The sequence below is a fragment of the Leopardus geoffroyi genome, chromosome C3 (genome assembly GCF_018350155.1).
Source record: "Leopardus geoffroyi isolate Oge1 chromosome C3, O.geoffroyi_Oge1_pat1.0, whole genome shotgun sequence".
Classification (NCBI taxonomy): domain Eukaryota; kingdom Metazoa; phylum Chordata; class Mammalia; order Carnivora; family Felidae; genus Leopardus; species Leopardus geoffroyi.
Window position 1 is genome coordinate 55740391 of NC_059338.1, and position 25433 is coordinate 55765823.

Genomic DNA, 25433 nt, shown 5'->3' on the forward strand with positions numbered 1-25433 from the left:
TCTCTCCCTTTCTCTCTACCTCTCCCTGGCTTGCGCACACATAGCTCTGTCTCAAAATAAATAAACCTTAAAAAAAAAAAAAAGTAAATGGATCCTAATCATAAAAAACATTTAAAAAGGATCCTAATCTTTGTCTCCTTTAAAAGTTTAGTGCAGCATTATTCATAATCGCCAAGAGGTGTAAACAACCTTAAATGTCCACTAACAGATGAATGCATTAAGAAAATGTGGTGTCAGCGTGCCAGGTGTCTTAGTCAGCTGAGCATCCAACTCTTGATCTCAGCTCAGGTCTTGATTTCAGAGTTGTGAGTTCAAGCCCCGTGAAAAGAAAATGTAGTATATACATATATATACATACACGGAATATGTATACATACAATGGAATATTCTGTGCTACCAAATGGATAAGAATGTTATGTTAAGTGAAATAAATCAATCGCAGGGCAAACACTGCAGGATTCCACTTATATGAGTATATAATATAATCAAACTCATCCAATCATAAAACAGAATGGTGACTGCCAGGGCCTAGGAGGCAGTAAGATGCAAAAGTTCCTATAAGATGCAAAAGTTCTACAAAGGTGCTGTAAAACACTGTACAATATTGTTAACACTGTACTTAGAGTTAACAATATTGTACAAACACTTAAAAATTTTGTTGAGGGTAGATACAGTATGTTTTTTCCCTCTCATTTGAAAACAAATGAACTTCATAAGAAAAAAGAAGTTTAGGCTATGCTGATATGAAGTATTTATTTATTTAAATGATTATTCAATTTTAGAGAGAGAGAGCAAGAGAGAGAGCATGAGCGAGCAGCGGAGAGGCAGTGGGGGAGGTGGGGAGCAGGGAGAGAGAGGATTCAGAACAGGCTCTGTACTGACAGCAGAGAGCCTAATGCAGGGCTCGAACTCACAAACCCTGAGATCATGATTTGAGCCAAAGTTGGATGCTTAACTGACTGAGCCATGCACGTGTCCCATGCTGACGTGAATTCCAAGACTAAGAATTTCCACCTATAATTATAATCGAAGACTATCCCAGAGTAGGTCTATCTTCCCCGATTAATCAGAATGATAAAGCATCACAAAATACACTCCCTTAAAAAGGCAGAAGTTCTAACTTCATAGCTATCAATTACTATAGATCACCAACTGTCTGCTACTTCAAAGTATCTTAGTGTTTATTTTTTAGGTAGGCTCCACGCCCAGCATGGAGCACAGCACAGGGCTTGAACTCATGACCCTGAGATCAAAACCTGAGGTGAGATCATGAGTTGGCCATCTAACCAACTGTGCTACCCAGGCATCCCCAGGTTCCCCTAAAGGATCTTTGTATATTAGTATTTATCCTTCTCTCGGCATTAGAAAACTTCCACAAGATACTGATAATCAAACGTCTACCATTTCTCATCAGTAGAAAAACTATATCAACACTTTAGCTAGACTACGTATCAAGTATCTAATCAACAGTAGAAACTTGCCAATTTTAACATTCAACACTGAATTTCAGTATTTAATTCAGTGTACAGAACTAGGTGACTAAATGCTCTAATACAGAAATGACAGAAAAACAATGCATGTCCAAAAATGAAATGACATACACTACATGGGAGGAAATCAGATTTGTGGCTCAGTCCTAAACCAGGATGATCTTCAGGGACACTACCTACTTTTCATTTTACCACAATATTCAGTTTAGTCTGTTAATTTCTACCATTACCTTGCATCCTCAGGTTCTTCTGTTGCCTTGGGAGCAGTGGCCTGTTGAGGCTCCGTATGAGGATAGGGATCCGACCCCCACATCACACGAGGTTCAGAGAGGGAGACTGCATGATCTCTTGCAGATCGTGCTATATGCTCAAATGACTCAGAACTGTTTGGTGATCCTTCCATTTGCTCTCTTCTCATTAATGGCTTGGGAGGAATCATTCCTTCACAAAAGGTCAGAAAAAGATGGGGAAAACAATCACTATACACACAGAATCTGGGTTATTAATTACTATTGGGACTCTCTATACTTGAGCTACAGAAATACTTTTTGCCAAGTTAAAGTGATGAACTCAAGAAACGATCAGTGAAAATTACACAAGTTTTTCTGTGAATGAGATTCTTATTGTTACTATTAAATAGATTTAAGAATTGAGGAAGTGAAACAAAACCACAATAGCAGCTTATTTTTACTTTAAAGGAAGAAAAAAAAGCCTATAAAAATCAGGTAACACATGATGCCTCTATGCATGTAAATAAAAAACACAGAGGATTACACCAACAGTGACAGACTTCCAGAGCAAATATTTCCTATAGAAAATTCCATTAATACAGTTTACTCAGTTGATCAATAATGCTATCAATTATTAAATTTTAAAATTACAGTATATATTTTAAAATTAAGGCATGACTCTTGATATTTTTATACTATGATCATACCCATAATCTTCCTCGGTATCATTTTGGTAATGTACTATCTGGATTTATTCTGATAGATTCCACACAAGACTGCTAATTCACTGGTTTTCAGCTAACTTATGTGAAAAGTCCAGTGTTAGGTGGAGAAAATGGAAAAGCTGGAATACAGAATATATGACAAAATTCAAATGTTTAAGCACTCAAAAGAATGAAAACAATTTAGCAAATAACAGAAAGCATGATTTAAGACTCAAAAAATGTTTAAATAATATTTACAAAACTGAAAATAACTAGTGTCTTGGCCTTATCACACCGTTGCTACAGTGTCTGCCTTTAACTCATCTGTGTGCAAAGTTACAGAAATTTTGATTAAAAATCTAGGCACCCTATTTTAAATTCTTACTCCATTATACCTCTTAAAGGAATTAAGGGTACAAATGGGAGGAAGATGAAAACCTTTGGTCTCGCAGAGCTACAAGTGAGCCATGAGACAACCTCAATTTCAACTTACCAGGATGAATGGGTGGAATATCCATAGCAGGTCTACCTGATATCATTCGAGGATCCATGTATGACTGCATCATGAGCCACCTTGGGTCAAAACCCATAGAAGCCAAATGCTGAGGGTGAGGCTGCATGGGCTGGTAAAGAGGTCTGTGTGGTGGGGGAGGGACCGCACCGCTAGATGGCTGTGAAGGGACTGCCTGTGGAAGGACACCTTGCTGCTGCTGCTGCTGCTGCTGCTGCCACTGCTGCTGTTTCATCTGTTCCTGAAAAAGCAGGATCACAAATCCAGATTTTAGGTCCATGTGATAAATTAGTATAATCAATCATATCAGAAAATAATGGGCTTTTTTTGAATTCTTCAGGGAAAAGAATTCGAAAGACATTTAACAAAGGGAGGTGGTGACACAAAAGAACCAAAGATAAGTTAGGACACGTTGCCTAAACTTAAGAAATTAATCAGGAAGGAAGAAATCACTCATTAATTAGACTGCAGAAATTGTTTCCTAGAAAGGAAGATGGGGTCTATAAATGAAGTAGAGGGGGGAAAATGACACAGAAGTTTTCGGTAATATCCATTAGCAACAAACCTTTATTAAAAAGGGAAAGAATTTCAGGGAAAATTTGTGTCCTTTTTGTATTTTAGGTTTCATGTTATACTCAGAGTATTGAACAATAAACCTTTTCAATCACACATACATGATACAATGTTTTTGTTGTTACCTGCTGTCGCTGGAATCGAGGCGGTAAAGACTTCTGAAACTGTTTAAAATAACCAGATAACACAGCAGGCCGAGGCTGAGACCCTGATTCTGGCTCTGTTTCATGTGCCACTTGTGTGGTCTCTTTTTCACTGCGATTGCTGTCTTGTCTAATGAAAACTGGGTCATCCTCTGTCCAAAGAAAAGGTGAAAAATAACTATACTCATCTATGAGACTTAACAAAGGTGTGCGCTGGAGTGAAATTACTAGATTGATATATTAAAAAGGTTAAGAAGAAAGCATCCTCAACAGTCCAGAAAACTATCGTCTACTCTCATACTGGTAGCCATCAATGAGATTTACATTAAGTTAACAAAACCTTACATTTCCTCAAAGCTAGATAAGAAAGAGATTCTTAAGAAAGAAAACAGGCCCAAATGCTTTACCAAGCAAAAATTTGTATTTGATATTTTGTGATAATAAAATATTTCAAATATGACGTATTTCCCATTGTTTCAATAAATATCAATCCTGTCAGTATTTACCTGTGGCTCACTAGGACTTATGTGAAAACACAAATGGCCTAAACTTAAATAACAACACAATAGTTTTTTGATCAACAGACTACTAGGAAAAAGGAAGCCAATCAAAGTCTGACAACAGAGTGATCACCAGCTATCTTCAAACATATAAATTATTATTCTATGTACAGTATATATCACGAATGATACCAAAAAGAACTATACACATACTTACTAAATAAATAACAGTTCTGCATTCTAAAGAAAACCAGAGCCATATTTGTTCTAGAGAATGCCATTTGTCACAATTACAAAGCCAAGTTCATTATGAATTCTTTTCTCACAGAACTAGGGATGAATTTTAAAACAAAGTTTATTTTGCCAGTGTAAAAATCATGCTCTAAAGAATCACAAATCACATTTTATTGTTGGCATACATTTGACATTAAGTGTTGTAAAAGGGAAAATAAAATATTGGAGAGAAAAAAAGAGCCAAGTAGATTCAATGCTTAAAACCAAAAGGGTACATCACGCTGAAAAACTTAGCAAAAATTAAATTGCCATCAGAGAATATATATGAATAAAAATAAAAACGCCATTAAATAATGATTAAAAAGAAAAGTATAAATAATTTGTGTCGGTATAGTCCTCACTGACAGTTAAATCAATCGGGTGAATACATGTATTCACTGGCGGGACAAGGACTAAAATATGAATTTCCTTATTTCAAATCTATACTCCTTTCTCATCATCTGTTAATGAGATTCTCTGAGGTTGTTCTCTTTTAGCATCCATTAATATTAAAGTATGCCAATGATGGGGTGCCTGGGTGGCTCAGTTGGTTAAGTGTCTGACTTCAGATCAGGTCACAATCTCACAATTCTAGAGTTCATGCCCCGCACTGGGCACTCTGCTGTTAGGAAAGCCTGCTTCAGATCCTCTATCTCCCTCTCTCTCTGCTCCTCCCCTGAGCGTATGTGTGCACATGTGCATGCACGCTCGCTCTCTCTCAAAAATAAATATTTAAAAATAAAGAAACGAAATGTTTCAATACAATAAAACCAACTAAACACAAAAGACATGAAATGACAGAAAAGGAGGGGCAAAAATGGAAAGAAGGCATATAAAAAGCCAATAATACCAAAAGGTCAGAAATAAGTCCCCTCTAATCAATATTTACTTTAAATGGACTGAATTGGACTCCAATCAAAAGACTGAGATTGTCAAAAAAGGATAAACATACATGATCTAACTATATGTTATCTGTAAGAAACTCACTTAAGATCCAAGGACAAAAAGGGATTGAAAATGAAAGTATGAAAAAAGATATTCCACAGAAATAGTAACCAAAAGATCAAGGTGGCTATACTAGTATCAGACAAGACTGGCTTTGAAATAAGTTTTACAAGACAAAGGATATTACATACAAAGGTTCAATGCAGCAAGATATAGCAATTACAAATATTTACACATATTTAATACATGTGTGTGTCTCTAACAACAGGCCATGAAAATATATGAAGTAAAATACTGAAATAGTTGAAGGGATAAACAGACTGCTCTACATTTACATTTGGACACTCAATAATGAATAGAATAACCAGACAGAAGGCAAGTTAGGAAACCAAGGACTAAACACAATAAACCAACCAGATCTACCAGATCTACATAACACTCTAACAGTCAACACATTCTTTTCAAGTGCACGTAAGACATTTTCCAAGATAGACCCTATGTTATGCCACAAATCAATCAACTGTTGAAAGACTTAAAATGATAAATCTCATATGAAGTATTTTCTCTGACTACAATGAGATGAAGTTAGAAATCAAAAAGAGAAGTGAAACAGGAAAAGTCACAAATTTGTGGAAATTAGACAACACACTTTTTTTTAAGTAGGTTCCATGCCCAATATGTGGCTCGAATTCATGACCCTGAGACCAACAAACAGTTGCCATGTTCTACTAACTGAGCCAGCCAAGTGCCCCTAAACAACACACTCTTAATCAATTAAGACGTCGAAGAATAAATGACAATGGAAATTAGAAAATACTTAAGATATGAATGAAAACAAAACCACAACATACCAAAGCACACAGGACATGGCAAAAGTGGTGCAAAGGGGGGATATTGATCGGTATAAATGCTTACATTAAAAAAAAGATCTTCAATCCAAAACCTAGCATTACAACGTAAGGGAAGACAATAAGAATAAAGTAAACACAAGGTTACTAGAAGAAAGGAAATAAAGGATCAACACAGACATCCACAACAATGAGAATAGAAAAATTGAGAAAATTAATGCAGCTAAATAGTGGGTTCTTTGAAAAGGTCAACAAAATTGATAAACCTTTAACTAGGAAGATTCAACTTATTAAAATCAGAAATAGAAACTGGGACATTACTACCAATTGTACAGAAACAGAAAGAATTATGAGAGTATTATGGGCAGCTATATACCAAAATAGGATAACCAAGATGAAATGAACAAATTCCTAAAAACATAAACTTTGTAGTCCCTAGTATACTAATAACGTATGACCTAAAAAAGAAATTACGAAAACAATTCCATTTATAATAGCATCAAAAAATATAAAATGCTTAAGAATGAAGCATGGAGGTGAAAGATTTGCACAATGAAAACTACAAAATATTGCTTAAAGAAATTAAAGAAGACATAAATGGAAACACATCCCATGTTCACAGATTGGAAGACTTAACATTGTTAACATTATCAATACCACCCAAAGCAACCTACTCTCAAAATCTTAATGGCATTCTTTACAGAAGTAGAAACACCCATCCTAAAATTCACATAGAATCTCAGGGAACCGAGGATAGCCAAAACCATCATGAAAAAAAAGGTAACAAAGATGGAACACTCACATACCTGGATCTAAAAGTATACTAGAGGGGTGCCTGGGTGGCTCAGTCAGGTAAGTGTCTGACTGCTTTTTTATATGTTTGTTTGTTTATTTTAAGAGAGAAAAGAGAGAGCACTCCCATGTGAGCATGAGCAGGGGAGAGGAAGGCAGAGGGAGGGAGAGAATCCCAAGCAGGCTCTGTGCTGTCAGCATGACATGGGGCTCAACCCCACAAATCGTGAGATCATGACCTGAGCTAAAATCAAGTGTCATATGCTTAACCAACTGAGCCACCCAGGGGCCCCCAGTGTCTTACTCTTGATTTTGGCTCAGGTCAAGATCCCAGGGTCATGGGTTTGATGGACTCCATCCTGAGCATGAAGCCTGCTTAAGATTTTCTCTTTCCTCCCTCTGCCCCTCTCTCCCGCTCACATGTTCTCTCTCTCTCTTTGAAATAAAATAAAAATAAAAGCATACAATAGTAAAAACAGTATGATACTAGCATAAAGTCAGGCAGAAAGGCCAATGGGAAAGAATTGAGACCCCAAAATAAACCATCGCATACATGGTTGAATGATTTTAGAAAAGGCTGCCAAGACCATTCAATGGGGGGAAAGAATAGTCTTTTCAGCAAATGGTACTGGGAAAACTGAATATCCACATGCAAATGAGTAAAGCTGTACCCTTACCTAACAAAATGTACAAAACTGAACTCAAAATAGGTCAAAGATGTAAATTTAAGACAAAGCTATAAAACCCTTAGAAGAAAACACAGCAAAAGCTTCATATTAGATTTGGCCATGACTTCTTAGACTTCACGCCAAAGGCAGAGACAACAAAAAAATAGACGGATTTCATGAAAATTGTAAAGGTTTTTGCGTGAAAAGAATATCCAGAGTGAAAAGGCAACCTATGTAAAGGGAGATGATATTGCCATATCACATATCTGATAAGGGATTAACATCTAGAATGTATAGCCAACTCCTAAAACTTAACAATCTGATTCAAAAATGGACAAATGACTTGAACATTTCTCCAAAGATATACAACTGGCCAACACACACACGAAAAGATAATAATACGTGGCATCACTAACTGGGAAAAGGCACGGCGAAACTACAATGAGATACCACCTCATACTCATTAGAAGGCTACTATCAAAAAAATCCCAGAAAGTAACAGATGTTGGCAAGGACATGGAGAAACTGGAACCCTTGTACACTGTTGGTGGGAATATAAAATGGTGCATTTGATGTGAAAAACAGTATAGTAGTTCCTCCAAAAATTAAAAATAGAATTCCCAGATAATACAGCAATTCCACTTCTGAGTATATAATCAAAAGAAATGAAAGCAGGGTCTCAACAAGGTATTTGTATACTCATATTCACAGGAGTATTCAAAATAGGTAAAATATGGGATCAAACAAAGTGTCCATCAACAGATAAAGAGATAAACAAAATGTGGTATATATAGGTAATAGATTATAGCCTTAAAGAGGAAGAAAATTCTGCAACAAGTTTTAATATGGAAGAACCTTGAAGACATTATGCTAAGTGAAATAAGCCCATCACAAAAAAGACAAATACTGTAGGGTTTTGTGCATCTGAGGCACTGAGAACAGTCAACATCATAGAGACAGAAATCAGAATAGGGGTTGCCAGGGGCTGAAGAGAAAGGTGAATAGGGAACTGCTGTTTAATAGTACAGGGTTTCAGTTTTACAAGATGCAAAGAATTCTGGAGATGGATGGATGGTGGTGATGGCTGCACAACACCATGAATGTATTTAATACCACTAAACTGTACAGCTAAAAATGGTTAAGATGGTAAATTTTATGTTACATATATTTTACCATAATAAAACAAACTGAGGAAAAAAGGATAATAAAGTATCCAATACAATTCAACTTCTATTTAAAAAAAAAACTCAATCACTCTCATCTGGATTACAGACCTGTATTAAAAATACACAGGGGTGTCTGGGTGGCTCAGGTGGTTAAACATCTGACTCTTAGTTGCGGACCATGTTTATGAGTTCAAGTCCCATGCCAGGCTCTGAGCTGACAGTGTGGAGCCTGCTTGGGATTCTGTCTCCAAAATAAATAAACTTAAAAAAAATACACAAACATCCACACCAGAGGTAATATGAAGCCTCGTAAGTTTCTATAAGAACAAACAAGACTAGCATACCTTTACTACAGGTGTTTTCACTTTCTGGTTTCTCTACCACAGGCTCTAAAGTAGGTTCTTTGTGTTCGATTTTCTCCTCCACTTTGTCCCTTTCTTTCTTCTCCGACTCACATTCTTTTTCCTGTTCCTTGATCTTTTGCAGTTCTTTTTCCTTTTCCTGCTGCCGTTCCAGTTCTTTCTCTTTTTCTTGCTTTCTTTCCTTTTCCATTTCTCTCTGTTTTTCCTGCTCCCTCTCCAGTTCTTTCTCCTTCTCCTGTTGCCTCTCCCTTTCTTTTTCCCTCTCCTTCTCTCGCTCCCGTTCCTGTTCTTTTTCAAGTTCTTTCTCGCGCTCTCTTTCTTTTTCTCGCTCCCTTTCTCTAATCTCCTCTGGAGATGGCTGTTTGTCCACTATGCCAAGCTTTTCATCCAACCGTTTCAGTTTCTCTGCACACGCTGCCTTCCTTTGCTCTTCCATTCTTCGCTCTTCCTCTTCGCGCCGTTTCCGAGCACGTTCCACTGCGGCAGAAAGTTCTGACTGCTGTCTTCTTCTTTGCTTCCATATTTCATCTTCATCCGGTACTTGCTGCTTGGGGGGGAAAGGGCCTGGTCTTCCAGGTACTGCCTGTCGGTCTGGAGGAGGATGCTGCAACATTATGATAAATTATCAGGTGAATATGACAAATCTATTTCCGACCAACACTGGACTTCTGACATGAAGGGGGCAGGAAAAACTCCACAAAATGTCACAACTATTCCTGATAAGACACGCACATTAAAATGCAAACAAGAAGCAACATGGGAAAAATATTAAATTCAGATAATTCCCCAAACTAAGACCAGAATAATTAATCTAGCCATCTAACATTTACTGCGCATGCACCTATTTATTGTGGCAGACATTACTGCTCACTCAGAATTTGTTGAATAAAATTAGAAGCTGTCACAACATGAATTTCAAAATCTAAATTTAGACACAAAGGAAATTTAGAATGTGAGCACTTTTCAGAGCACCAACTGTCAGAGATGGAATGCCTACGGAGGGAGAAAAGTCCATAAAGATGCAAAACTGTGTCACATGAGCCCTGAGAATATAAAGGTACCATTACAGGGAAAAAACACACCCAGAGACGCTAGGTGAAGAAAAGGAGACCCCCCCCTACTGCTGACATGTCAAAGGAGGGAAGATTCCTAGAAATCAGCCTGCACAGATAGAATTTTCTACCTTTAAACTGAAAGATCTAGAAATGCATACCTAGAACCCATAGTGAAATGTGGGAGATCACGTGAGAGATTTTTATGTTTTAATGATTTACGTTTCAATCGATGTGTTCTAAAACCACTACAGTCACTGCCAGCAACTATCCAGAAATAAGCAAAATAAAAACAGCACCTGAAGGTCTGAAATATTAAGGAGCTAAAAAAAAACTGTCTTAAAAATACTCATTTTAGTACCTAGTAGGGTAAAGAAACCTTAAAAACCATGTAACCAGTCAGAATCCTCACAAACGAGAAAATAATAGTACGACAAAAACACTGGGCTATATAAAAAAATATGATCCAGACTCTATCATTTACTAACAGTGCTGACTTAGGCAAACCACTTTATCTTCCTGGTGTTTAGTTACTTCATCTCCAGCTCAGAGATAAGCTTCAAACATAAAATTATACAAAAGTACCTACTTCATGCAGTAAACTTAAAGAACAATCATTTTTTAAAAAGCAACTTCATTGAAATAGAATTCACATAAAATGTGAGGCACATATTTTAAATGCAGGTCGGAGGAGTAGGGACAAATGATACACTTGTGTAACTACTGTCCCGATCAAGACACACAGCATTTCTGGGGTGCATGGGTGGTTCAGTTGGTTAAGTGTCCGACTTCAGCTCAGGTCATGATCTCACGGTTTAAGTGTTCGAGCCTCACACTGGGCTCTCTTTGCTGTCAGCATAGAGCCCGCTTCGGATCCTCTGTCCCTCTCTCTCTGCCCCTCCCCCACTTGTACACACACTCTCTAAAAAATAAACACTGGGGCGCCTCGGGGGGCTCACTGGGTTGAGCGTCCAACTTCAGCTCAGGTCATGATCTCACAGTTCGTGAGTTCGAGCCCCGCGTCAGGCTCTGTGCTGACAACTCACAGCCTGGAGCCTGCTTCGGATTCTGCGTCTCCCTCTCTCTCTGCCCCTCCCCTGCTTGTGCTCTCTCAAAAATAAACAAACATTAAAAAATTAAAATAAATAAAATAAACACTTAAAAAAAAAAAAGAGACAGAACATTTCTTCACTCCTGTCAGTACAGTGCCCGACCCCAAAAAACCACTGGTCTACTTCTTGCAGCATAGAGCAGTTTTACCTTTCCTAGAGTTTCATATATACGGATATATCAAGTTATATTTTCTTTTGTGTCTGGCTTCTTGTGCTCAGGATGATAGTTTTGAGGTGTCTATCAGTAATTTGGTCCATTCTATTGCTGGACAGTATTCCATCATAGGCACATCACTTCATGTGGGACGGACACGTGGACTGCTTCTAGCTTTTTAACTATGAATAAACAGCTATGGACATTCATGCCTAAGTCTTTGTGTAAATGTATGTGTTTTCATTTCTCTTGGATAAATACCAAGGAGTGAATCTGCCAGAGTCACGTGTTACGTATGTGTTTCACTACATAAGATACTATCAAAATGTTTTTCAAAGTGATTACAAGGTTTTACAGCCCCGCCAGCAACATACGAGGGTGCTAGCTGCTTTATACCCTCACCGACATTTCATGTCACCAGCCTTTTAAATTTTGGATCCATAATAAAATCTCACTGGGGTTTTAATTTGCATTTCCCTGGTGGTAAAAGATACTGAACATCTTGAGGCGCCTGGGTGGCTCAGTTGGTTAGGCATCCTACCCTTGATTTCAGCTCAGGTCATGATCTCACGATTGTAAGATCGAGCCCTGCGTTGGGCGTGGAGACTTCTTAAGACGGTCTCTCTTTCTGTTCCTTTGCCCCTCTCCTGCTTGCACACTCGCTCTCAAAACGAAAAAAAAAAACAAAAAAACCAAAAAAACTGAACATCTTTTCATGTGGCTATTGGCCATCTGTAGATCTTGTTTTGTGAAGTGAACGTTTGAATCATCTTGTTGGGCTATTTGTCTTATTATTAGTTATAAAGGGTTTTGTTTTGTTTTAAATATATCCCAGTACACGTTCTTGGTCAAATGTATTATTAATACTTTGTAGGACATATTTTTTCATTGTCTTAGAGATGTTTTTCAAAGTCTGACATTTTTTTCTTTCTAATTCATGCATCCTGCATCTTATCTAAGACCATCTTTGTTGGCCCAAGTTTAAACACTTTCTTCTACATTTTCCTCTAGAGGTTAGTTTTAGCTTGTGTGTATATGAAAATACTATAAAGAGCATTCAGTGGTTCAAAGGAAAATGACTGGTGAAGATGACGGTGACGGTTGTGGTAGATATACCTATCACATAGGGTGATCACGGAAGGCCTCTAAAGTGGTCACACCTGCGCAAAGATTTTGGTCAGAAGAAGAACCTCTGGAAAACATTCCTCTAGTTAGAGGGAACAGCAAATAAAATGTATGTTTTCGGTGCTTCAATAAACCGTGTGCGGCAAGAACAGAGAGAAAAGTAAGTAAGATCAGGAGAGTAGACAGAGACCTTAAAGACCACTGGAAGGACCTAAGCAAGAAATCACTGATCTAACATATATAGTTTTCAAGGATTATATCTACTATAGAATTTAGGATGGGGGTGGCAGGTAAGCAGGCAACAGGAGTGGAAAATAAGACCTATTAGGAACCTACTGTGGTAGTTCAAATGAAATATAACAGACGGTAGTGAGTACTCAGTGTAGGAATATATTCCAAAGATAGGGATGCCATAATTTGCTGATACATATAGGCTGGATGTATGATAAAGAAGAAAGACGATTTGTGAGTGACTTCTAGGTTTCAACCTGAGCAAATGGGTAAATGATGATGCCATTACCTAAGATGGGAGGCCCAGGGAAGAAGCAGGGCCGTACGTGTATATGGGGGTGGGAGGTGTTATTACAGTTGTTACAGTTTGGACATACCTATCAGAAATCCAAGTGGTGATGCTGAATTGATCACTAAATACATGATTCTTAAAGTTAGGGTAGAGCTTTAAGGACTATAGATACATGTATCTGAGTACCACCAGCACATAGATGAGATCCCCCAGGGAAAGGATATGGCTAGAGAAAGGAATGAGAACACAGCCCTTAACCCTCCAACACCCAAAGGTACTAAAGGCCCAGAAGAAATACAAATTGAAGAGAACAAAATAGTGTGATGGCTCAAAAGTTTAAAAAAAAAAAAAGTCTTTCAAGAAGGACGGAGAGGTTAACCTTGTCAAGAGCTACGGAGATTAAGTAAAATGAAGACAAGAGAAGTGGATTCAGCAAGATGGAAATCATTACCGACCTTCAAAATAATAGTTTCAAAGGTATAGCGATAGATGAAAAAGCTTGACTGTTAAGGGTTAATGAGAAAGTGAAGATATTAAGTGTAAATTACTCACTAAGACAATTTTGCCATGAAGGAAAACAGGGAAATGGGGTAGAAACTACAAGGAGATGGAGGGCAGTGAGAGTCAAAGGATGGGTGATTTTCTTAACAGTTTTTTTAAGATGAGAGACAATATTACCAGTAAGTGACAGAAGAGGGGATCAAGGGAACAAGTAGAAGGGCTGTGCTTAGTAGTGAGGACAGGAAGGGCACTGAAAAGGGAAATGGTTGCTTCTCATTTCTTAGTGAAATTAGGAGCATGTTTATTAGTTGAGAATGAAGAGTAGCGGAAAAAAGAGGAAGAAGATACGGTGAGAGCTAACAAGGTAAAATCTGTAACTGTTTCATAAAAGTTATACATAAGAAACATACACTGAAATCTTACCATTAAAATAAGTAAAATCAAATAATTCATACAGACCATTAAGAAGAGTTTAAGATTACCTGTTGTGCAAGCAATTTTGGAGGTGGCGGCAGGTGTGAAGACGGTCCACGTTCCTATTATAAAGAAGAGGACAATTACAAACTAATCAGATAAAAGAGATCTACTGGAAATATTTCTGAACATACTCAATTTTTTCAGGACTACAAGATTGCAAAAAGTAAGCCATTTTCATCCTTTTCTCTTTTTCAATAAAAATACACTACTCACTGAAAAATAACTTTATATTCTATAAAATCACTTTGCCACTTTAATATGATTAGAACCTCAAATGAACTTTGCAGAAAGAAGAATTTTAGTGTATAAATTCTAAAATTCTACCACAAATGATGTGGCTATGAAGTATGCCTCCAATTTTATCACTTTATTTATGTTAGCCCTTTTCTTTTTCTGAATTTTTTTCCTAATGACAAACTAAATGTATGCGATTTACCTAAAGAAAAGAAACATCTAAAACATATCAGAACTAAATATGATACACAGACTATTCACTTGCTAATACATGCATCAGTGTCACAAACACACACAAAACATCAAGACATCAAGATATGGCATAGGACATTCCTCTATTCTTACAACTATCACTCTCCATGTTAAGCCAGTAAGTTAAAAATCACACAAAACACAAATTTTATTAGAAACAGAACAAAAAAAAACTTGAAAAATCCTTTTTAAGAATTCACAAATTTACTCCCCAATGGCTAACCACTGCCTTAAGAATCAAATTCAGGAGGACAGGCTAAATGGGTAAGGGGCATTAAGAAAGACACCTGTTGGGATGAGCACTGGTTATACACAGGGGATGAATCACTGGAATCTACTCCTAAAATCACTGTTGCACTATATGCTAAGTTGGATGTACATTAAAATTGTAACTAATTAATTTAAAGCAGAATAAAATTCAAGCTTCCTTGTATAGCATACACTTATCAACTGTTACACAGCTCTCCAACTCCCCTCCTGTATCAAATTACTGGGGACTTCTAGAATGTGCCAAGCTTTCTCATGCTCCTTTACTCTGAACATGTTACCATTGCTTGAAATGTCTCTCTTCCCTTTGTTTACTGGCTAATTCTCACTTCAAGTACCAAGTCTTCTGCAAAATCTTTTCCAGAGAATTCTCTAAGAGCTCATTATGTACACTGTCATGCCACTTATCACACTGTATTGCAACCAATGTCTGATGTCTTTTCTCTTTGTTTTACAGAGACTGTTAACTACCTACTTCTACCTCCTTGACGGGACCAGATCCTCCATAGGTTGCATATGAATTCAACAAATACATGCTGAGTACATTATGAGTTAAGTGACTCTCTGGATGATAGCCCTTTATTATTCCCAGCTTACAATGCATTTTTTGCTATGTCTCGAAGTAGGATCAAGTGGGATCTGTTTACCCACATATTTCCTTTAACAATGTTCTTCAAAATGACTCACACTTAATAGAATTCTCTACTCCTTATGTGTTATTTCCCTATTCCGCATACTATTTCACATGAATACTGACTAGGATTTACCAAGTATTTAGTAAAGCATAAAGCACTTAGCAATGTTAGTTTGGAAAAACAGTTTATCCCTCCACTTTGATATGGCCAAGCTGTTATAAGGGAAAAGAAGTTAAACTTTAGTTTCTACTTGATAATTTTAGCTACTATATTGACAATTCCTGTTAAAATGCAAAAAAATTATGGTTTAGATCTAAACTATTCAAGACAAAATATAGTTAGTTTCCTTTTCCTAATTCTTCTTCCAACTTCATAATTACAAGATTAATTCAACCAAAGCATATGCAGTGACAAGGATCCTGAGTTCAACAAACCTGATTAAATGAGGGTCCCTTCCCGTAGGGACCTTTTGATACTGACGGCTGGGCAGGTATCTGAGAAGACGATTTAGTGTTGCAAGCTTCATCTGCTTCTTTTCGGTTTTCAGTGTTTTCAGAGGCTTTTGAACCTTGATCCTCACTGAGGAATCAAAAATCCAGATGAAATAAAAAAGTTAAGTGGATAGACTATACCATAAGTAAAAGCATTTTATCTATATAAAAAAGACGGTTTCCTATGGTTTTAGTGTGAGACAGGGGGAGTATATCAAAGAAATGAGATCGTTTTGTGACCTGGTGGTGCTAATTCATTCAATCCGTAAACATACACCGTGTATCTTTAATAGATCTCTAATGTGTTAGTAACTGGGCTTGCCCAGTTTATCACCACAAGGTATAAAGTACAGTAGAGTAGTTGTCAAATATGCACGTACAACTTGAAATATAACCTGGCAAATGAATTATAATCCCACCATTTTCTATCACCTCCACCCCAAAAGTCTCTCTCATCTAAATGCAACCAAACAGGGGTGGCTGGGTGGCTCAGTTGGTTAAGGGTCCGACTTTGGCTCAGGTCATGATCTCTCAGTTTGTGAGTCTGGGCCTTGTGTCCAGCTCTATGCTGACAGCTCAGAGCCTGGAGCCTGCTTCAGATTCTGTGTCTCCATGTCTCTCTCTCTCAAAATAAACATTTTTTTTTTTAATTAAAAAAAAAAAATAAATGTAACCAAAAAATATTATAATTAATTAATACCTGTATTCTAGTTTACTCTGATTTAATGAAAGAGATAAGTCAAACTATGGCATTTTTTAAAATCACAAGTTCCAGGCAGCTCACAACTGATCATGAAACAGGAGTGTATCATAATGCCATGGCCAAAAAACTATACCAACATGTGCATGCAAGCTCCTTATATTTTAAGAGCCTGATTTTTATGTTACATAACCCATATATTTCTGACTGTGATGCCCCTATGTTAGAGAAGAGAGTAAAAGCTCTCATTGTCTAAACTGAAATGCTGCTTGAAATTAAAAAAAAAAAAAAAAAAAAATCAAAGACTTGATTAAAGCAGCTGTAGTAACCCAAATTATTTTTCTCCAATTCTGGAAATATGAATCAGTTCAAGCAAGTAACAAGTTGGAAATGGTCCCTGATGCTGTCTTTCTAAGTACCTCCGACTAAACATCTTTTTTTTCTAAATATGTATTTTATTTAGAAACATCAAAGTTTAATTCCTTCATTAGCTGTACTTTAAAAAAATTTTTTGGCTTGTTAGTCACCTTCCCAGTCAGTATATTCTTGGAGTAAAATGTAGAAAACTTATACAAAAAGAATAAATACCTATTAATGAAGCCTCTCTGCGTGAATGGATGTTGTATCAATGAATTCATACTGTTGCTTGCGGAAGGTATCACAACAGCTTACCTGCTATTTTCTTTAGGGCTACTACTTCCTTGCTCATCGTCATCGCTGAAATTCAGCTGTTCTGTATAATCTACTTCCATCTGAGCACCTATTAAATTAAAGAAAACTTAGACTGACTGTTTAAAAACATCTAAAAACTAAAAATGCTTAATTAATTTTGCCTCTTACCTGCCCAACCTTCATCAGCTTCAGCATCGAGGTTATCAAATTTATCAAGCTCCTTTAGTTCTGATGCACTAAGGATGGAGGGGCGTTCAGGCTCAGAGGCCCATGAAGGAGGCGGGCCCCTTCCTCGAAGGCCTCTAATGAACAAAAGGTGATGAGGGGAAAGGATACAAAGTTTTAATGCTTCTAAATTAGGTAAATATGAAAAGACTGGAATTTCATTTTAATTCAACATTAATGTTTTCCACACCATGATATACACAAAATATTTTGCACCGGGCATGTGTATGAGAAATTTCTAATGTATATATGTAAATTTAGGACAATATTTGATACAGTTTTTTTGTAAGTATTTAATATTAGACAGTGGGCTTTTTATCACCAAAAATATTCAAAAAACAATAAATATGTTAAAGAATAATATGGCTAAGACACACTAATATCAAAATGAAGAATTTTAAGAAAAATCATCATTAAGAAAAATGCTCAAGTCTTACGCTTGGCAAAAAAAGGGGGGTGGAGAAAATGGGAGGTCATTAATATCATGGAAAGAAAAAGGGATAAATGTAAGTGTCACATCTTTGTGATGATTTCCAGTTTTCAGAATCTTATGTCAATTAACGTTTTAGAAGAATAAAGCATTTGTGTTCTGTCTTATAAAGGTCAATTATTTGTTCCTGGAAATTGTACTGTGAGATCAAAATAATGAATCAATCATCACAACTCACTCAAACTACAGAAAATCTTAATGAGCGTATGTGCCTTGGCAACTTTAATCATTTAATAGCCTTACTTGTTCGTTTCAGATAAAGAAGGCGGAAACCTCAGAGGACCATGAAGAGGAGGATAAGCCATCCTCGGATACTGCTGAAACATCTGTATGAAGGAAACAAAATTGATAAATTTTTTAAACAAGTTATATATATGTGTGTGTACATAAAGATACGTACATATACATAAAGATCACTCTACCTAAACCAGAGATTATAATTTATAGAAAGAAAGGTTAAAATAAACTATACTGTGAAAAATCAGTTTTATCAGCTAGTATATAAATCATCATTCACCCTTAACAATAAGCCATCTGTAAGACTACTGCTTGCACCAAGGCTTTACAAATAAAGGTAATACCTAGGGACATATCCTACAAAGAGCTTCTGTTATCCCATTAACAAAATTACATAAATAATTATATACTGACACAAAAAACCTAAAAAGACAACATGCATGCACTCCAGAGAATTGCAAAGCCTTAACCAAGTTGAAATATTTGAAAGGAAACAATGTGAGACTTCACTGCAATGGAGGAGTAGATTTATTGAAGGCAGATTTCTTGGTAAAGGGAAACTCCGTTCAGATAAAAATATCATCCACAACCCAAGAGAGTAAGGGAGGAGGTGGGTAGGGAGCTACTTGGGAGATTTTCTATAGGTAGGACATAGGTGAATTTTGATTTAAGTTATTATATAGATAGTCATCACAAACTGAGGCCCAAAGATGATGCTCTCTATGGGAACTTGGATTTGAAAGCTAAGTTTAGGAAAAGTTATAAGATAGATTATGAAGATACATCATGAGGGATTTATCTTATGATATGAAAAGGAAGATAAGATGTCAAGGGGTGCTTATAACCAGGTCAAAATATTTATAAGAAAGAAAAGAGGAAGAGAGATAAAGAGAGAGGCAGGCAAACAGACTGTATTACCTTAAAATATATAATCTATATTCTGAGACATATTAGCTTTTCTTAAAAAAAAAAAAAAAAAAAGGTGCAGAAATTACTTGAAGAAAGGCTATGTTTATATGATCATGTTGTCCAAAGAAGAAATTTCTAAGTAGGGTTAGAGCAAAGTTAATTAAGTTAAGCACAGCAGCTGAAGCTCAAGTGGAAAGCTTCTTGTCTGGGGAATACTCTGGAGAATTTTCAGTTACATCATCCTGTACTGAAGTTAGTGAAAACACTGCTGGAGGCAAATGTTCATAGGTAAAGTTTTATTAGATCTCTCTTCTGCTAATTAGGCATAGAGATTAATTTCATGTGGTATTAAATGTTTAAAATTTAGGAATTTGCCACAAAATTAATTGTATAAACAATCTTTAAATTCTCAATATATAGTAATTATTTTTAATGTTTATTTTTGAGAGAGAGAGAGAGAGAGAGAGAGGGATGGAGCGAGCATGCGCACGCACAAGCAAGGAGGGGCAGAGAGAGAGAGAGAGAGAGAGAGAGAGAGAGAGAGAGAGAACGAACTCAAATCAGGCTCCAGGCTCCAAGCTGTAAGCACAGAGCCTGATGTGGGGCTTGAACTCACGAACTGCGACATGATGACCTGATTTGAAGTTGGGACGCTTAAACAACTGAGCCACCCAGGCACCCCTATAGTTATGGTTTTAAAAGCTTTTTGTTTTTGTTAATTAGTGGAAGACATTATTCAAACAAAATGGTTGATGAAACTGGGCACAAAGGCCACATGCTCTCCCCTTTTACTTTCCCTTCTCCCATTCTACCCCCATGCCGGAAAATTCAGGGGTCTCTGGAAGCAGAATTTACAAACTACAGGAGACAAGTAGCCTGGTGTAAATAATTTTTCAAGGCCAGGTCAGCATATGAGACTCATTTTTATCATGCATGCAAATTAAAAACTAATTTAACAAGCAATTGTATTTAGACATTCCTAGAATGGTTACATAATACAAAGAATCAGAAAATATGAACAAATATGGATACTTAGCACATGAATACTTAGGAATTAAGTCATAATAAAAATAAATATAGGGTGCCTAGGTGGCTCAGTTGGTTAAGTGTCCGACTTCGGCTCAGGTCATGATCTCATAGTTTGTGAGTTCAAGCCCTGCATCGGGCTCTATGCTGACAGCTCAGAGCCTGGAGCCTGTTTCAGATTTTGTGTCTCCCTCTCTCTCCGCTCCTCCCCTGCTTGCGCTGTCTCTCTCAAAAATAAACCAACATTTTATATATATATAAAATAATAAATGTAAAAACCAGACTATTATTCTTTTTGAGACTAATGGTCCCCTGAAAAATGTTAGTTTATTTACTTGGGCACATGTAAACTGCCATAACATTTCATAGGAAGCTGAGAACAAACAAATGTGTAAAGGCACCAAATCTAAATTTTAATTTATAGGAATATATGGATCAGAAGTATATATTAAATAAAACTACAAAAATAGAATCGGCAGAATCCAGACTATAAAAACTCCACAGGATAACAAATAAATAGTAACAAATAAGCTCCAAAAAAAATCTTAAGAGAGGGAGGATAAGAAGTAACCAAAGATAAGAAGATTCCTAAGAAAAATATCAACCAATTTCAAAGAACAGATGTTATCTAGATCGTAATTATAAGACAATCAGGGAAATTAGAACACTGACTCGATGTTTTTAGAAACTTTCTTTTTAGTTGTGATAGTGCCATTGTGGATTTTCCTCCTGGTCTTTCTGTTTTAAAATCCAACATAAAATACACATAGATGAAATGAAGTATCTGGAATTTGCTTCAGTAATCTGAGGTGGTGGGAAATAGGTGAAACAGACCACAAGTTGATAAATACTTAAGATGGACAGGAGGTATGGAATAAGGGGGAGGGTCACTGTACTATTATTTGTTTTTGCATATGTTCAAAATATTCTATAATAAAAAGTTAAAAAATATAAAGTATGTTTACCAATAAAAACTTTAGAACAAAGCACATATTAACTTTTTTGTGCCATGGACAAACACCGTAGGCAGTCTGATAAATCCTATGAACTTCTTCTCATAGAAATGTTTGAAAAGCATTATCTAAAACACAGAGTACTATGAAAGAAAACAATTATACTAAAATGTTACTACAATGTTTAAAAAACCAATCTGAGATATGGTAATGTATGTGATTCATTACATAACCAGTGAGTCTACCCATGTGGTCTAATAACTTATTTTTTTTTTAAGTTTATTTATTTATTTTGAGTGGAGAGGGAAAGGGGCAGAGAGAGGGAGAGAAAGAGAATCCTAAACAGGCTCCACAGCATCAAGGCACAGCCGGATGCAGGGCTCGATCTCCCTAACCATGAGATCATGACCTGAGCTGAAGCCAGAGGCTTAACCGACTGAGCCATCCAGGTGCCCCTACTAACTACCTTTAAGTGTGGCTGAGTATAATTATTTTGCTATATCCAAAACAATATGATGTGATATGAAAATACCTATGATCCCTATTAACGAGAAAAACTAGGGTACTCCTGATACCTCCGTGATTTATTTCCTGCATTCATAAATCAAGGAAAACGCTAAATTTTAGTTAGATGTTAATGCAAATAAAAACCAAAACTTTCCCCCATTTTAATTCTCTCCTTGGAACCCAGATCAAAAGCCTCTAATTTAATGGCCTGCTTCTTCGACGATACTTACGTAAGGAGGCATCATAGCCCTGTACTGGGAAGCCAGAGCAGGCTGCTGCCCGTTCAGTTTAGCCTGTGGAGGGCCACAAGCTATCCTCTTTTCCACCACTTTGAGGATGTCACTTTGTTCTGATGTTCCAGCTGTGCTTTCATCCTGCCCAGAGGGCTTTTCATCTTGGTCAGATGTTAAAGGTGAGCCAGCAGACTTCCCACCATCTCTCCAACAAGCAACATCTGGTATGGAGAGAGATAAGAAATTCAATTAGAACAAAGAAACAAACAACACTTTGGAATTCAGCACCGAAATTAAAAGGAAAAAAAAAAAAAGGAATAAGAAAAAAACCTGAAAATGGAACACAGTGAAATCAAAATAGGCACACTTCTAAATTTAATAAAGTAACAAGACACACTAAAAGAGCAGTGAAAATCTAATCTAGGCCCTAATGCTTTCAAGGTGTTTAGTATTCAAAAACAGTGGCTTCCAAAGCAGAGCAGATGTACCTCAGAAGGTGCCATCAAAAGCAAATACTGGGGATGGGGAAGAAAATACTAGAACTTCTCTATTAAGCTTTACAGATATGTGAGATAGAGATTAAAATCATTGTTGGATCTGAGGTGCCCTGAGGGAAGGGGAGTTCTATAGTTAGAGTAATGCTCAAATTTGTTTTCAGTCTACTATGGCTAGTTACATGTGCCCAAGGAACTCAGTGACTACAGTGTTTGGTAGGTAGCCTCCAAGATGTCCAAAATGCATATCTATCTCCTGGTATTCACACCCTGTGTAGTCCTCCCTGACAGTGTACCAGGACTGGTCTGTGTCACCTACAGAATAAAGCAAAAGTGATGATGTGTCTCTTATGAGATTAAGTTATTAAAAACTGGGCTTCCATCCTGAGTGGGAATAGTCACATCTGTCTTTATCCGGGGAAGCAACACTCTAAGCAGCCCACATACAAAAGAGGCATCGTGAGCGAGCTTGGGACAATAGCCACGTCAAGTCAGCATCAGATGATAGCTTCACTGCAACTTTCTTGACAGAGGTCCTGAGCTAGAACTCCTGGCTAAGCAGCTCCTGGATTCCTGACCCTCAGATACTGTGTGAAGTTAAGTCCAGTTCAGTTTCTTGTTTCAAGCTGCCAGATTTATTATTCAGCAACAGATAACTGGTGAAAATCAACTGAACAAGAAAACACTAAAGCTAACACATCTATTTCTAATAGAAATGCATCAATTACATAACAGCAATTAAAAATAAGATGATTTACCCGACCAGACAAGAAATGAGCCATAAGAAATATGAAATATATCAGGTTATCAGAAATATAGATTTGTAACCATCAGTGAAAAGAAAAACCTCCCCATGTATACAGAATTCTTTGATATATTTGGTAATGACAATCGGAAACTAACACAATTCATTTAAAAATCTCAAGGATTTTATATTTCTATTTTTAGTTTTTGCTTTATAATGTACACAACTATTTCTCACTATCCAAATTTATTTGGTTCTCTGCTTTGAGTTCAGAAAACAAGGGATCCTTGAATGTTAATAGAGTAGTAAATAAATGGATATAATTTATAAATAAATATTTGCATATTAGGGAGGTTGGTCCAAAATTTTTACTACTGTAAAAATGACCATTATTAATGTGCAAAGAACTCATCCAGGCATCTTGTTAAAATGCAGATTTTTGATTTAGTGGGTTGGGTGTGAGGCCCAAGATGTACATCTCCAAACTTAAGTTCTCTCCCCACCCCCACCCCCAAACTTGAGGTCTTGAGTTTTACAAGTGCTGTGTATGTGAAAACCACACCGGAATGATAGCAGTTACTGTCTTTCAAAATAGGCAAGTCACATAGAACAATAATATTGGGCAGGAAATTAGATCATTAAATAAAACACAAATATAATCTCATTCACCATTTTTATTAAATAGAAAGTATTCTTACTTGGTGGACGTAAACTGGGTCCAGGTCCGTAGTTGTCATCATTCGTTTCTTTTTCTTTTTTTTCCTGATCTCCAGCTGCCTGTAGGCTGGGAAATTCTTGCTGAAAATGACTATTCACCTGGATTCCTACAGATTTTTTAAAACATTAAGTGTAACACTTATACTCAAGATAATGGAAACACCCTCCCAGGGTAGAGTTCTCTGCTTTTCTCTGATAAATTATTCCACTTTTCAATGATGACTGTTTATATCCATAAAACGTTAAAGTTTATTTAGAATTAGAATCCCTTGGAAAGTTAATGAACAGCCATGAGGAGATAAAAATTTAAGAAAAGATTCTGCCAGACACTGTTCAGAACTCATTAAAGACGACGAGTAAGCAGTGTCACTCCTGTTTCTCTTTCATTATGACTCCTCACATTTTCAAAAAGTCAAATTCCTTTACTAGTAACTCTAAGAATCAGTTCAAATAATATTACTGAAATAGAATATATAAACAAACACTGCAACTATTCACTGTGAGGCTAAAATGCCTTCACTGAATTTACAACTGAGATACTGGTTGCAACCTTCCTAGTCACCCATTCACCCATCCATCCACCTATCTACCAGCCTGCTTGCCTATTTATACACTTCTATAAATTAAAAGATCTGATTGTATTAGTTTAAGGGCCTGGATAGGTTCCCATACAATGCTTTATAGATGTTTCCTGGTTTGCAAGTGGAAAATTTAAATTTTTCTGGGGAGTCCATCATTCCTAAGTGGGGGGAGTATTACTGTTACTGTGCTTTATGGAAACTGTCTAGCTCTTCTCTACCATGGAATCGGGAGCAGCATGTTTGAAATAGAAGAGGTAATGGGGCACACGTGGTGATGAATATGGTTTATAGCAACCTACACAGTGTCTGGGTCCTTTTATGCCTTAAAGAGCTAAAGGTACTAGGGTAAAGATAAAACAATGTGGGACAGAGGGGATTTTAAAGACTCCCTTTTAAATTCCTATCATTGGCTCATACATGGATTTTGGCACTGAAACTTAACTACCCCAAGAGCTGAAAAAAAGACCCTTTTTAGGGCCAGAGTATATCCTTCAACAATGTTCTCCACCGCTGCCAAAACATAATAATCCACCCCTTATCTCCTGCATGGCTGTTCAGTAACCATCAAACCTAGCCAGTTTCCTCAGCTAATGTCCACTTACCATCTCCTTGCCCACCTTGCTTGTTACTGGCCCAAGATTTGGGAGCAGGTGCTACTTCTGGGGGAGCTGCAACCCCAGGTTTTGGCTGTGCTGGTGGAACTTCTGGTGTTCTTAAAAAAAACATGAATCCATTATTTCAGATATTGTATGTTCAAATAAAATAAATATTGTATTTATAGTAAATCTGTGTATAGATGGTTTTGGCTACATATTTACTCATAGGTGCATTTCCCACAAATGCTTTTCCTCTGCAGCATTCTTTTAAATAAAGTATAGCTATTTTCATCCCCTTTCATTTCTATCTTTTAATAACC

The 25433-nt window shown here is 36.8% G+C and overlaps 1 protein-coding gene across 1 annotated transcript in view; it reads right to left on the reverse strand.

Annotated features, from left to right (window-relative positions):
* Positions 1-25433, reverse strand: part of PRRC2C (proline rich coiled-coil 2C) — a 95779-nt gene that overhangs the window by 41753 nt on the left and 28593 nt on the right. Inside the window, 12 exon segments of the mRNA XM_045452936.1 lie at positions 1721-1931; positions 2918-3176; positions 3634-3803; positions 9188-9809; positions 14155-14208; positions 15972-16116; positions 17401-17488; positions 17569-17702; positions 18359-18441; positions 21978-22201; positions 23918-24043; positions 25120-25229. Coding sequence (XP_045308892.1) covers positions 1721-1931; positions 2918-3176; positions 3634-3803; positions 9188-9809; positions 14155-14208; positions 15972-16116; positions 17401-17488; positions 17569-17702; positions 18359-18441; positions 21978-22201; positions 23918-24043; positions 25120-25229 — 2226 coding nt within the window.